Below are 14,096 nucleotides of genomic sequence, written 5' to 3' on the forward strand. Positions count from 1 at the left end.
ATACAGGATACAATCAGCCTTCATAAAACCAACTCCACATGCCAGGTGGGCTTGCTGTAAAATGTCCCCGTAGGCTCGTGTGTGTGAAGTTTAGACAACTCGCATCCCCACAGGGCTGTAGGGAAGGGTTGTGGACCCTTTAGTTCTCGGGGCCTTGTGGGAGGAAGTGGGTCAGTGGTGGGTGGGCCTTGAGGTTTCATGACCTAGCCCTACTTCCTGTCGTCGTTCTCTGCTTCCTGACGTGGATACAGGTGATCAGCTGTCTCCGGTTCCTGCTATGGTGGGCGGTATCCCTGTGAATTGTAAGCAAAAATAAGCCCTTTCTCCTTTCAGTCACTTTTCTCAGGGTGTTCCAACCCAGGAACAAGGAAAGTAACTGATACACCAAGGGACCCTAAAGAGCCCGGGGTTTCAAGTGTAGCTTGTTTTGTCGGAAGCTCGCTTGGCCTGTACAAGACGAAGGTCTGACTTGGTCTCTTTCCTCAGTGATAGGAGGCCCCGAGGCTTCGGCAGAGTGTGAAACTTGTCAGGGTTTAAAAGCAAACACTGCTTATCCTCCGTCGATAATTTAGCCATCCCGACTCACAAATAAGCCACTACTTCATCTAATGCTCAACGGAAGAGATGGTGATCAGTGTCAGAGAAATATAGTAGTAGCATTCTAATGCAGCTTTCTAAAAAAGATGATTTAAATGGATAAAATCGATTGTAACGGACTGAATTATGAATAAATTCAATATATTTAGATATTTTATTACAATTAAGTATATTTAATAGGTGGTGGCACATGCCTTTAAGCCCAGCACTTGGGAGGCAGAGGCAGGCGGATTTCTGAGTTCGAGGCCAGCCTGGTCTACAGTGTGAGTTCCAGGACAGTCAGGACTATACAGAGAAACCCTGTCTCGAAAAAAACCAATATACATACATACACACACACACACACACACACACACACACATATATATATATATATGTACATATATATATGCATTTATATATAATATACTTATAATGTATAATATTTATTACATGCATTTTACATATAAATATATAATATACCTCTGGCACATGTGCTTAAGACAAGAGTCTCTTCCTCTTGTACTCTCTACCTGGAAGGAGGTGGACTCCTCAAGTGACCTCAGTGTGACTTTCTGGTTTCCTTCCAGGCTTCTCTAAGTACTGGGATTAAAGGCATGCGTCACCACTGCTTAGCAGTGTAGTGAAATTTTAATGAAGGACTTTATGTGGAATGTTAGTAGAAGGATGTGCTTAGCATGTAACAGGTTCAGTAAACACAAGATTCATAGTGTGTGTGTATCTGTTTTAGACAGGCATCACTATTGTGTCTAGACTGGCCTGGAACTCAAAGTGATAACTAGATTAGCCTTGAACTTGTAGAGATCTACCTACCTCTGAGGGCTCATATTTAAGGCATGTGCACCACACCTGGCTATTCACAGGCTATTACTGAGCACTGACTGTTTTGTGAGCTTTGGCTTCCCGTGGGTAAAGAGAAGTGTAAGCAGACTTCAAAGATAAAGACCTAACCAAATAAGAAAGTGCCTTTAAAAACTGGCCCTGGTAGCACATGTCTTTGAGTGCAGTGCTAGGGAGGCAGAATTAGCTGTGTCTGTGAGTTCAAGGCCAGCCTAGCTAAGCCAGAGCTACATAGTGAGAACCTGACTTGAGCAAGCAAGCAAACAAAACTGAGCTGACTTAGAGAGGGACAATGGTGTCCAAACAAGCTTGCCTCTAGAGCGACCCCAGCCTCCTGTTTAGGTTGAATACAAGAACTCAGATCAGGATGTGGAGGCACCATGTTCCCTGCAGGAAGTCAGTATTCTCTGCAGTAAACTGTCAGCTGCTCTGCCCAAGGAGCTTAAGGAAGCAGGTGAGCTCTGCTCTGGCAAACCTGTTCTCGTTCCTATACTGAGACCACACCATCCTCTGAGGGCTCTAGATCTGGATCGGCTTCAGGAGTACATTAGGCGTCTAGACAAGTCCTTTCTTTGACTTGGCTCATGTTTTAGATCTTTTACGATTAATCTGACACGATGCTAGGGCAAAATGCAGTGTGGGTTAAACTGATTTCGTGTGCTTTTAATCAAATATATGACTCAAGATCTGCTGGGTGTCCAGCCTTCTGCTTGGAAATGAGCTTCTTCCATAGCTGGGACAATGCTAAGCTGGGACCTTTTAATTTGTGTAGCCCTGATGGTGGGAATGGTGACTGCAGGTTCTTGGGAAAGGCTTTTATTGCTTGTATGTGTGTCGGGAACTGCATTGGCAGGCAGAGTTTCAGTTAGAAGTTAGTGGAAATAAATACAGTTTACTTACTTGTATTCAAAGACCACCCTGTACTGCCTGGTTAGGAACTTTCTACCTTAGAAAAAATCAAACAAGGGGGAAAAGTGAGTTCTGACCATTTTAGTACTTTCATGAAACGTATGTTTGGGGCTCATAATGATATCCAGTTACAATTTAGTGGCTGGTGAAATTATAATTCCATTTTTATTTATCTGAAGCATGTAATGAATGTAAATAGCTTTAATCATTACTTAACACCCTCTAGTATCACCTGGTGAGAGAATGTGAGAAAAACCTAGGTCAAGTTGGCTTGTGAGCGGATTTGTGGAGGATTATCTCGATCGTGTTCACTGAGGTGAGAAGGCTGCCCACTATGGGTGACACCATTCCATTGGCAAGGGATTCTGAACTGTAAAAGAAGAGAAAAAGCAAGATGAGTACAAACATGTGTAATTAATTCCTGTTTGCTTTTTTTTTAAATTGGTGATACAACATCTCAAGCTCCTGCAGCTAATTTCCCTGCTAGTATCTAACATGAACCTGTGATTAAAAAAAAAAAAAAAAAAAAAAGCCTTCTCCCCTAAGTTGCTTCTGTTAGAGTATTTTATCCCAGCAACAAAAATGAAAATAGGAACACAAAAGAGCAACTTTGCCCCCCTAAAGTATTTGTGGGGACTTATATTTCATAAGTTCTTAAGAAATTAATTATCCCTGGACCTTTTGAATCCCATAGTGCTTCAGGAAAAGCTCTTGCCGGTAGAGACATCTCTCTCTCTCTCTCTCTCTCTCTCTCTCTCTCTCTCTCTCTCTCTTTCTCTCTCTCTCTCTTTTAATTTCCTTTAAGAAGGGTATTTGTTATAAAGAAAATAGAGGGCTTGGGATTTCATTTGGATATTCTTTTGAGGAAGCACTTAATAGTGCCCCCAAGAGAAAAGATTCTTAGTGAATCAGGAAAACATTTTGGGCTGGAGAGAACCCCAGGGCTGTAAGTGTGAAGCTTCAGTTAAGTGAGATGTGCACCAGCAGCCAGAGGTAGCAGAGGATGTGCACCAGCAGCCAGAGGTAGCAGAGAAGTCAGGTGGCTTTGGCTCATGTGCTGTGTGTTCAGGTGAGCCTGGGCATCTTGTTAGAGACAGCTGTGAGGGCCCTTCCCTGATCACGCCAGGGATGTGGGACAGAAGCAGTGAGGAATCGAATTTAGGGACGTAAAGGTGGTCAGAATGTGTTCAATGAATGCGGATGGAAAGAAAGTATGGGGAACAGGTCTAAGATGAGCCAACCAGATTGGATGGGGAAAATATGTATCTCATTTTTCTCTCTGATATTTCTTCGTCATGTCCTAAAGTGGGATTGGGAACAGAGAGTTTTATAACTACACAGATTATAATCATATTTTAACAGTAAAATGAATAGGCTTCACTGTGGGGTTTCTCGAGATACTTACATAATTAACTCTTCTGCCTTTTTCTCTTCTTCTCTACTGCCTCTCCTCTGGCTCTCTTCCCTGATCCTGATATCTTGTCATCCATGTGCACATCCTGGCTTCACCTTCCTCCTGCTTCTCCTCCTCCTCTTTACTTATCTATAAGAGAACTTGGGATATTTGACTTTCTGGGTTCTTCAGTTTCACCCATAATGACATTTTTCCTTGGGGCTGATAATACTATTGTGTATATGTACACCTCATTAACTGTTCATCTGTTGACAGACATAGAGGCAGTTTTTAAACATGCAAGGAAGACTGTTTAAGGATATTGTAAACAAACAAAACAACCCAGCAACAACTAGAACTCAGTTTGAACTCAGTTGAAGCAAAAGGTGAAAGAGTTCTTAATGGGTTGGATATACGACTAGAAAAGTACTGGGAAAGTTGGGGTACTTAGGGGTGCTGGGCGGTAGGATGTGTGAAGGACAGTGAGTTCTGAGTTTGCAAATACCTTTCTCTGTATGTAACAAGGACACTTGCATTTGGTAGTGTCCTTGATCAAATTTGGAGTCCTGTCCTCTCAGGTAGAACGGAAGAGGATAATTCACAATTACTGGGGATGGATTGTGTTTGAAGATCTTACTTTCCCACCCCCCAGATCTCCAGAGAGTCAGCGCAAAGGGGGAGGCGTGAATTATTCACCCCCTTTTTAAACAAGAGGGTGCTCTGCAGCTTCGCCCACTCCAGAGCCATCTTTGATCCTAAGGTTGGTAAAAGATGCCACCTGGAAGAGAAAAGTGTCATTAGAGCAGTGAGGGGAGGAGGACGCAGGGGGTTAAGAGTGACTGGGGAGAGGGAGCCAGCCTTTCTCATGGGGTGAGGCTTTGGATGTGAGAAGAGCAGGACAGAGATCAAAAGGCAGCCCTAGGGTGGCATACTGGCATGGGTGACATTGTTGTGCTTCATTTCTTTCCATTTTTTTTTATAGTTGCCAAAATGACTGAACCATCACAGAAGAACAACTCCACTCAACAGGAGCTCACTAACCACTTGTTTCCAGAGAAAAGCAGTCAGATTGGACAGAAGCAACTGGTATAGCACACAGATTTAATGATTCTGTGATTCGATGAGTTTCTAACATCGGGTGTCTGAGGTGTTTGTGGACACGACCGAAGGTCAGGTGGTCTCGGGACTTCTCAAGAAAGGACTTTGCTGTCCAGCTGCTGGGATTGTCTGACAAATTTCCTCTTCCCTCTGTCTTAGCCCAGGGTTCTGTGTAACACTAGGTCTTGGCCTCACAGTAGAGTACTTGAAAAGAATCTAGTCAAAGTGTCTGTCTCTATTTAGTTAACACATCTGCATTTTGTTCTAAATACTTTGTGTGGATTGATTCACCCAAGTCTTATCACAGGATACTCTTAGCCCTATTTAACAAAGAATGAGCCGGTAGGGCTCAGAGAAGAATTCATGCAGTTTACCTAATTTACAGTGAGTAGAACCAAGAACAGCAGCAGGCTCATCTGCTGTGTTCATTCCTCGTTTCTTGATATGGAAGCGAACAGGAATTGAGAGTGCTGGGTTTTACACTTTTCATAGCTATACATACCCAAGTGTAGAGCTGTTGCATAGGGTAGGTCTGGAAAACAAACTAATGTACCCCATTACATGAAACTTTACAGAAATGCTGATATTATTCTAGATAGGCACCTGGACTACTATTAAACTCGCTGCGATGAAGAAAGCTTATTACATTGGAAGCGTCCCTTTTGTTTCTAGGAATTGAATTTCCAGTGGAATCTAGCCTGTGAACTTTGAGGCTACCCACAGTGTTTTCTCCTAAAATCTTTCAGAAGAATGTTTCTTTTCCTATGATATGTCTATTACATGCTTAGGGAATGTCCTCACGCTGGCTGTAGGTTACAGGTATAGATAGCCTCAGCACTAAGGTGCAGGATTGCCACAAGTTCAAGGCCAGCCTTGGCGACACAGTGAATTCTAAGCTAGCCTACTATAGTGTGGGACATGTCTCAAAGAAAGAAGCAATGATAGCAAAAGTAAAAAGTCACATTTTTATTTTTATGCGTAGATCCATGCCTGCCTGGGTGTGTGTGTCTGTATCTCATGTGCACATGCCTGGTACCGGCAAAGGCTAGAGGAGGCTATTGGGACCCTTAAAACTGGAGTAACAGGTGGCTTTGAGACACCATGTGAGTGCTGGCAATAGAACCCCATTCTCTGCAAGAACAGCCAGGGCTCTAACCACTGGGCTCTCTCCAGTCCCGAGTCACCATGCTGATTGAAGTATCTGGTTTTTTGTCTTCACAGTCAGGCCCCATTTTGTTTGTAAATACAAAACATCCCCTAAACAAAGACTTTTGAAAATCTCCTCTAACACTCCACAAAGTTGTCCTAGCAAGATTTCTCTTGCTCAAATCTGGCTTTGATCGAGAGGAAACTCTCCGTGCCACTATCTCTGTTGCAACCTGATGGTGTGTGCAACCCAGGGCAGGACATGGTTCTGAGACCCATTTCATAAGTCCGAATTGGGCAAGGAGGATGGTGCGTGTTGTGGCTTCTTGTGGTTTTGACATCATGTCTTAGGGTTTTACCGCTGTGAACAGACACCATGACCAAGGCAACTCTTGTAAGGACAACATTTAATTGGGGCTGGCTTACAGGCTCAGAGGTTTAGTCCATTATCATCAATGGTGGGAGCATGGCAGCATCCAAGCAGGCATGGTGCAGGAGAAGCTGAGAGTTCTACATGTTCATCTGATGGATGCTAGTAGAAGACTATCTTCCAGGCAGCTAGGATGAGGGTCTTAAGCCCACACCCACAGTGACACACCTACTCCAAGGCCACACCTCCTAATAGTGCGCCTCCCTCTGCCAAGCCTATTCAAATCACACCTAGTATGGGTTTCTTCAGTGTTGGGGGAGTACCATTACTGCTCTGTCCTTATGCCCAAGAAAAGCTGGAGTTTGCTTTGTCAGGTTTGCAAGGTTGGCTGGTGACTCGCAGGTAAGCAAGTGTTTTGTTCCCTCTTGAAGTTTTTCCACATTTTTGTTATATGCCCTTTATGCTCCATCTTTAGCAAGAATAGCCTGATTTCAGAAATCGCTATTTTGATGAGTCGGGGCAGTCGATTATGAAAGAATGAACACAACTACTAAGACACTTTGTTCATTTCACAGCAACAGATAGAACGGCAGCTAAAGTGCTTGGCATTTCAAAACCCTGGACCTCAGGTGGCAGATTTTAACCCCGAGACAAGGCAGCAGAAAAAGAAAGCGCGGATGTCAAAGATGAATGAGTACTTTTCTGTGAAGTACAAGTAAGATCTTCATGTATTTCATTGTTGGGATAAATTATGCAATGGGCAGATTGCACGCATTCTCCTTGATTCTTAAAGCAAAGTAATTGAAGGTTACATCTCCATGCTTTCAGTTTTCTTCTATAGTACACGACCCCATAGGTCTGGATGTTAGCATCCTTACACTTGCTGAGAGCAGGGTGTGCTGGCACATTCCTGGATCGCCAGCACTTGAATGCTGAGGCAGAGAGATCCCAAGTTCAAAGACTGCGTGGCTTACTTAGGAAAACTGTGGGGAATGGGGGTGGGGAGGTATCTAAATCTCAAATTAAAAATCACCTTTTAGGGCTGGTGAGATGGCTCAGTGGGTAAGAGCACCCGACTGCTCTTCCGAAGGTCCAGAGTTCAAATCCCAGCAACCACATGGTGGCTCACAACCATCCGTAATGAGATCTGACTCCCTCTTCTGGAGTGTGTGAAGACAGCTACAGTGTATTTACATAAAATAATAAATAAATCTTTAAAAAAACAAAAAACAAAAAAAAATCACCTTTTAAAACAGGGTTTTGTACTACTAAAACAATGCTTTTAGTAGAAGAGTTGACTAAATATAACAAAGAAGTATCATTAAACGGAAAAATTATATAATTGTAGGAATGGATTTGGGATATTGAGTAAGTACCTAACTGCAACCACTGCTAATGCCCTGGGATATAAAATACCTGGAGATGTAGCTCAGCAATGGAGCACTTGCCTGCATGCACAAGGCCCTAGCGTCCCACTTCAGCTGGGCAAGGAAAGAAATTACAAGGTAGGGAGCTGGAAGGAAGAATGGTTCAGCAGTGGGGAGCACTTCCTGCTCTTTTAGAGCACCTGAGATGGTACCTAGCACCTAGCTTGAGCAGCTCATAGCTGCCTGGAAATTTAGGGAATTTAGGGAATCTGGCACCATTTTTCTGGCTTTTGGGAGGGGTCTACACACACACACACACACACACACTTTAAATGATTTATATGAAACAGGAGGAGTGAAAGCTAAGCACTTCTATTTTGAAAATTTGAGATTTTCAAGTATTTCGAAGGTGATGGCATAAGCCATCGCTAGGATGGTATTTTTTTTTAAATTTCTTTTATTGAAAATAGATTCTTTCCTCAGCTGGGCGATGTCTTTAATCTCAGTACTCACGAGGCAGAGACAGGCAGATCTCTGAGTTCAAGGCCAGCCTCCGCTACAGAGCAAGTTTCAGGACAACCAGGGCTACACAGAGAAACCCTCTCTGGAAAAACAAACAAACAAACAAACAAACAAACAAACAAACAAAAAGGAAAAGTGCTGGGTAGTGGTGGCGTGTGCCTTTAGTCCCAGCACTAGAGTCTGTAAAAATAGATTTTTTTCTCATACTGCATATCCTGATTATAATTTCCCCTCCCTCATTTTTATGCATAAAATATGGTATATAGTTATGCTGATCTTATATAATTGCTTTAAAAATAAAATCTAGTGAATTCTCATTAAGGAGAAGTGACAGTACAATACAATATTTGTATTTTTTTAAACTACCAAACAAAAATGATTAATATGTATTGTTTTTAATTTTGTGAATATATGAATGCAAGTGCCCATAGAGTTTCAGATCTCCCTGAAACTAGAGTTACAGGTGATTGTGAGCCATCCTAGGTGGATGCTGGGGACTGAACTCAAGTGCTGTAGAAGAACAGTATGCGCTCTTAATTAACCACTGAGCTTTCTCTCCAGTCCCATTTATGCATAATTTTTTAAAACCATATATATCTAATCATATATATATACTTTAAAAATCATATATATATATATATATATAAATCATATATATCAATATAAGAGCATACCATAGGGAGAAGTTTGATAAATTCAAATACGTTAATAATGTCTTAATTAGAAGGCATTCCTGATAATGTCTGATTACAAGGCTGTTATGAAATATGTGGCAAGGTATGCCCCTGAGTAATTACTCCATGCAACAGATCTGATATAAAGGGTGTTTGCTGGGTAAGGGAGAGGTGTGAGGGCCCAGAGAAGGGGTAGAGGCAGACAGGGCAGAGCCGTGAGGTCAGAAAAGAGGGTCTCGTAGAGGACAGAAAGGGGGAGAGGATGCTGGGAACAGAGAGAAAGCAGGAGCAAGTGTCTGTCCTATTAGACACAGCTAACACCTGGCGCACAGTAATGACATCAGTTGTTGCTAGGTCACTGGGAGGAACCTAGAGGAATCTCCTGTAAAACAGGCAGTTCCTCCCCCTTCCTTACTTTTCTAGGAAAGGGGGAAAGGAAGGAAATGTGCTATTTCAACTGAACAGGAGAGAGGAGGGGTTATGGTTGGGCACAAAGGTTGCAGAAGTCCCCACTGTGACCTCAGAGTGCAGTGCTAGCCTTTGGAGTCATGGTGATAAGCGATACAAGCTGCTCCCAAGGCTTATAAGCAGATCTGCTTTTGAAGGATTTAATGAAAGTGTTTTGTTTTGAGTGTGTGGTAAAGTTCTTGTTAAAGTCCTTTCACTCGTGGGGCTGCTGTAGAGTTGGACAGAGAAAGCATGGGGTTCTAAAGACCGAGATGCTGCCCCTCTGGCACTGAACACGTAGCCTTCAGTGGGTTCTTACAGTGCAGACTCCTGCCTCTGTTGTTCTCCATCCACACTAGGGGTAACGTAGTCCTAAAGAAACAGAAGAGGCGGCACCTGGAACCTTTGCCAATAGTCCCTCCTCCTTTAATGATTATGGTATAGTAACTGATGGGCCTCATCTTGAGTCATTAAGAAAGGTAGTAGTTTTTGCTAGAGTGCTTTTAAGAGGGAGGAGGAGTACAAAATCAGTAGAAAAAAATGTGAAGTGCACGAAGCCCCTGTGCTCACGGATAAGCTCTAGGGAAACCAAGAATGTTTAACATGCAGAGTTCTCTCCTCAGTGGAAGGACCTGGTTTCCATCCAGAATTCCAAGGGTGGGTGTGGTTAATAGCTTGGTGACCTCTTCACTATCTGTATGGCCAGGCCATACCTGATTCCTGTTCCCACAAGCAGGACTGATTCTGTAGGGCCAGGCCACACCTTCCCCCACCCTTACAAACAGGACTGGGGATGGTTTATAGCCTTGTGACCTTTGTACCACCTGTATGACAGAGACCACTCTAGAGCCTCCTCCAGACCCACGCACAGGCAGTGTCTCTGTAGAATCCATCTTCACGGAAGAGGTAACATGCTTTGAAAAGAATTTTGAAGTAATTATGCCTTAAGCTTTATTGTACATATGAGATCATGTTATACTGGGAAACTTGTAATTTACTTAAATACACCTAAAATTGTCTAATGTTAGACTCTAGAAGTTTGAACCAACACTGACTACTGAGCTGTGTTGAACCAGACTCCCCTCTTGCCTCATTACATTCTGCTGGCTACGGTGTTGCAGGGACCCCCTCCCTAACAGGAAAATACCTTCAACATGCTGATATTTTAGAGGAAAATGTAGAACTGTGTTATGGGGAAGCATCAGCCAGCTGTTCAGTGCTTTTAGACGGATGGTTAGATGCTCCAGAAATGCTGGACAACCAAGTTGTTCTCAGCCACAGTCCTGGCTGCACTCCCTGGCTGACCATCCCAGCTTACCACCGCCGGTTCACACAGCAGACTCTTTCTGATAACGTCGCTGAGAGTGGGTCCATGCTCCTGACATGCTGTGCATCCTCTTCTCACGGGGAGGATAGCAGGCTAGCTCGCTCACAGCGGCTCCTTCTTTGCAGGGTGATGAAGAAGTACGACAAAAGCGGCAGGCTGATCTGTAACGACGTGGACCTGTGTGACTGCCTGGAGAAGAACTGCCTGGGATGCTTCTACCCGTGCCCCAAGTGCAACTCCAACAAGTGTGGGCCGGAGTGCCGCTGCAACCGCCGCTGGGTCTATGATGCCATCGTCACCGAGTCTGGCGAGGTCATCAACACCCTGCCATTTAGTGTTCCTGACTAGGAGATGTTATGCATAGATTCACGGCTAGATTCACCCCTCTCCTCTCTCCCCTCTCCCCTCTCCCCTCTCCCCTCTCCCCTCTCCCCTCTCCCCTCTCGCCTCTCCTCTCCCCTCCTCCCCCCTGCTCCCCTTTCTCTCTGCCTGCGTGTGCTTTGTGTGTGAGGGTGTGCATTTGTTTGTTTTGAAACAGGGTCTTATTCTGTAGCTCAGGCTGGCCTTGAACTTATGGCAATTCTCTTGCCTTAGCTTCCCAAGTTGTATTAATTTAGGTATAGTACATCATGCCTGGCTTCTATTCCTTCTACATGCATGCATGCATACATACATACCAACAAACATTCATGAATGAATGTATGGCCCTATAGAGAATATATTTTATATATGTACACTTTTAAGTCAAACTTCTTTCTCTTGGATACGTGTTGGTGCAACAGATGGCTGTAGACCAGACAATCATTGTATAGACCCTCTCAGCTTCCTCAGCTGGTGACCACAGGCTGCAAGAGTGGACACTCAGGCTTCCTCATTAGCAGCACTCTCAACTCTGCCTTGAAGCTACACCTCTCCCTTCTCAGGGTGTCTGGTCGAGAACACCGTAATTTTAAGGTTTGCAGAACTCTGCATCTGAAAAGCTGTTACCTAGAACATACAACCAAATGTATGTTTTTCTTAGAATGTCACATATTACTAAGAAAAGCCAACTTGTTCTTTGTACTGTATATCTTTAGTCTTATTTTTTTATATTTTAATGTTCAACTTAAATTTGGTAATTACAATATTTTTATTACCAAACATTCATATTGTACTAAATTGTATATAGTTTACTAAATTGAGAAGCAAAGACTTGAATATGCTAAAAGTCTGTGACTAACCCATTTCCTTACTGGATCAGTATTTCAGGGTTTGTTTTTTGTTTGTTCTTTAAGGAAGTTAGCCTTCAGTGATACCCAGAGTGGCTTGTATGTTTACTAGTTGGATGTATGGATGGGCAGCTGACAGAAAGCATGACGTGGCTGGCTGTGTTCTAACATATGGTAGCAGGTATCTGGAAAGTTGAATTCGGCCTTCTATGTACTCATTTCTTTGTGCTCATGTGCAAGTGTGTGTGTGTGTGTGTATGTGTGTGTGTGTATATCTTTTGTGAACTTACGTACATCAGTGCAGGTGCCTGCAGAGGCCTGCGATGTTGGGTTCTTCAGAGCTTGCGTTACTGGCTTTTATGAACCACTTGAAATCAGTGCTGGGAACCACCAAACTTTTCAAGAGCAGTATGTGCTTTAAATAACTGAACCATCTCTCCAACACCAAATGTACTAATTTTCCCCATTTTGAGTCAGAGTTTCTTTTATGTTCATTGTCTGGGGGGCTCGCAAATCCTCAGTTACTAACTTAAGGTCTGTACTGTGACTCAATTTACATTTGAAACGATTTCCCAGATGATATTGATGTCACAGGCCTGGGGGCCATGTATGAAAAGCACTTCTTTAAGTTACAGTAGATATGTAATGCAAGGAAGTATTTAAACAGTGGGACTTAGTGACTTGGTACTATTTTAAACCACCAAGAATTCTGTTTTAAATAAATGTGAAGTGTTGAAAGCTGGGTTTTCAGGGTTTCTTTTTTCCTCCATGTTTTGACATGAAAATCCCAAAGATTTTACTGTGCCCATGGGACTCCTGACACATAACAGGAGAATGTAGGTTCCCTGCTCTGTTTCCCACAGTTTACCCGCTTTTCTGGATTCCAGTTACTTTTGTGGCTGCCTGTTGAACCCAGGGCTTTGTGCATTCACAGTAAATGTTTATCACTGAACTGCACCCAAAATTCTCAAGTCACCTTTTTGGAGTATCTATGCCCTAAGCCAAACACTATGCCAAGTGTCTCTCATTTTGTGACCATCAGCCCTCACGGTCCTGAGAGAAAGGTGAGTGAAATCACACAAGTCACATCTTTTGGAAGCTCACTGAGGCTAAAAGGATGGCGGTCCCTTTCACTTATCCATTTTCTGAATAGTGAACCTGCTGTACTCCGTGATGACTTATTTAGTGTGCACTGTTTCAGCTCATGGGAAGGATGGATAGGTCGAGAAACACCCAGAAGTTGTTCTGTGCCAGCCATTGATCTAGATGCCAGAGACAGCACTGTAAGACTCCAGGGAGCCCCCTGGGTGAACCACGTCGAGCCAGGATCGATGGAAAAAGCAAGAGGAATTTATTGTTCCAGTGAACTGAGGTCGTCCCAGACCCAAAGGAGAGGCAGCGACCCCCAGCACCAGTTCAGCGAGTTTTTATATGGTTTCCAGGGGCAGAATAGAGCATCAGCAACTAGGCACAATATGATTGGCAGAACAGTGCACCCTTTAAACTGGTCTTTAGGCAATGAGGTGACAAGGACTTCCCTTGTCTGAAGGTGAGCAAGGAATGAACTGTCCCCACCACCCTGTGGTCTAAGAAATGCTAATTAGTCTCTCTCTTTCTCTCTCTCTCTAGAGAGAGAGAGAGTGTGTGTGTGTATGTATGTGTGTGTTTCATGACCTCCCCAAAGTTCCTATGCTGACCTTTTCAGTATCAACCAAAATCCACCTTCTCTCTACCTTCATGGAGTTTTGTGCACTTAAACCAAACCATTTTCATTTTTGGTTCTTTTCATCCTGCCTTTACAACTGAGTTAATGTAGCCCCAATTAAATAAGCTGGACCGAGGGAGCATTCATGAAAAAGCTAGCAACCCTGATATTGTTCGAGATAGAATTTTATGAAGCCCAGGCAGACCTAGGACTCCCTGCTTAGCAGAGGACGACCCCAACCTTCAGATTCTTCTGCCTCCACCTCCTGAGAGCTGGTATTAAAAGTGTGTATTACTATGCCATGCTAGAGACAGAACCCAAGGCTCTGTGCATGTTTGCACACCCTCTACCAGCTATGCTAAGTATACCCCAAGCTTACCCCTGATCATAACACTTGCCCTTGTAACACACCATGCTAAGTTGGCCAGCCCATAATCACATGCAGGTACTTTTAATAACATTCCTTTCTGAGCCTGCTCCTACTCCTCCAAAT

The 14,096-nt window shown here is 43.5% G+C and overlaps 1 protein-coding gene across 2 annotated transcripts; it reads left to right on the top strand.

Annotated features, from left to right (window-relative positions):
- The first annotated feature begins 221 nt into the window (after positions 1 to 221).
- Positions 222 to 12,632, top strand: Arl14epl (ADP-ribosylation factor-like 14 effector protein-like). 2 transcript variants are annotated; one of them, XM_006526066.2, is made up of 5 exons: positions 222 to 251; positions 4,392 to 4,499; positions 4,722 to 4,825; positions 6,929 to 7,068; positions 10,816 to 11,147. In XM_006526066.2, the coding sequence occupies exons 3-5, from the start codon at positions 4,730 to 4,732 to the stop codon at positions 11,036 to 11,038; spliced, it is 459 nt and encodes a 152-aa protein (XP_006526129.1). In that variant the 5' UTR covers positions 222 to 251; positions 4,392 to 4,499; positions 4,722 to 4,729; the 3' UTR covers positions 11,039 to 11,147. The 2 variants fall into 2 exon arrangements, with proteins under 2 accessions (XP_006526129.1, NP_001028618.1); NM_001033446.2 differs by having other exon boundaries at positions 225 to 302; positions 10,816 to 12,632.
- The last annotated feature ends 1,464 nt before the right edge of the window (positions 12,633 to 14,096 follow it).

The sequence above is a fragment of the Mus musculus genome, chromosome 18, assembly GCF_000001635.26.
Source record: "Mus musculus strain C57BL/6J chromosome 18, GRCm38.p6 C57BL/6J".
NCBI classification, from domain to species: Eukaryota; Metazoa; Chordata; class Mammalia; order Rodentia; family Muridae; genus Mus; species Mus musculus.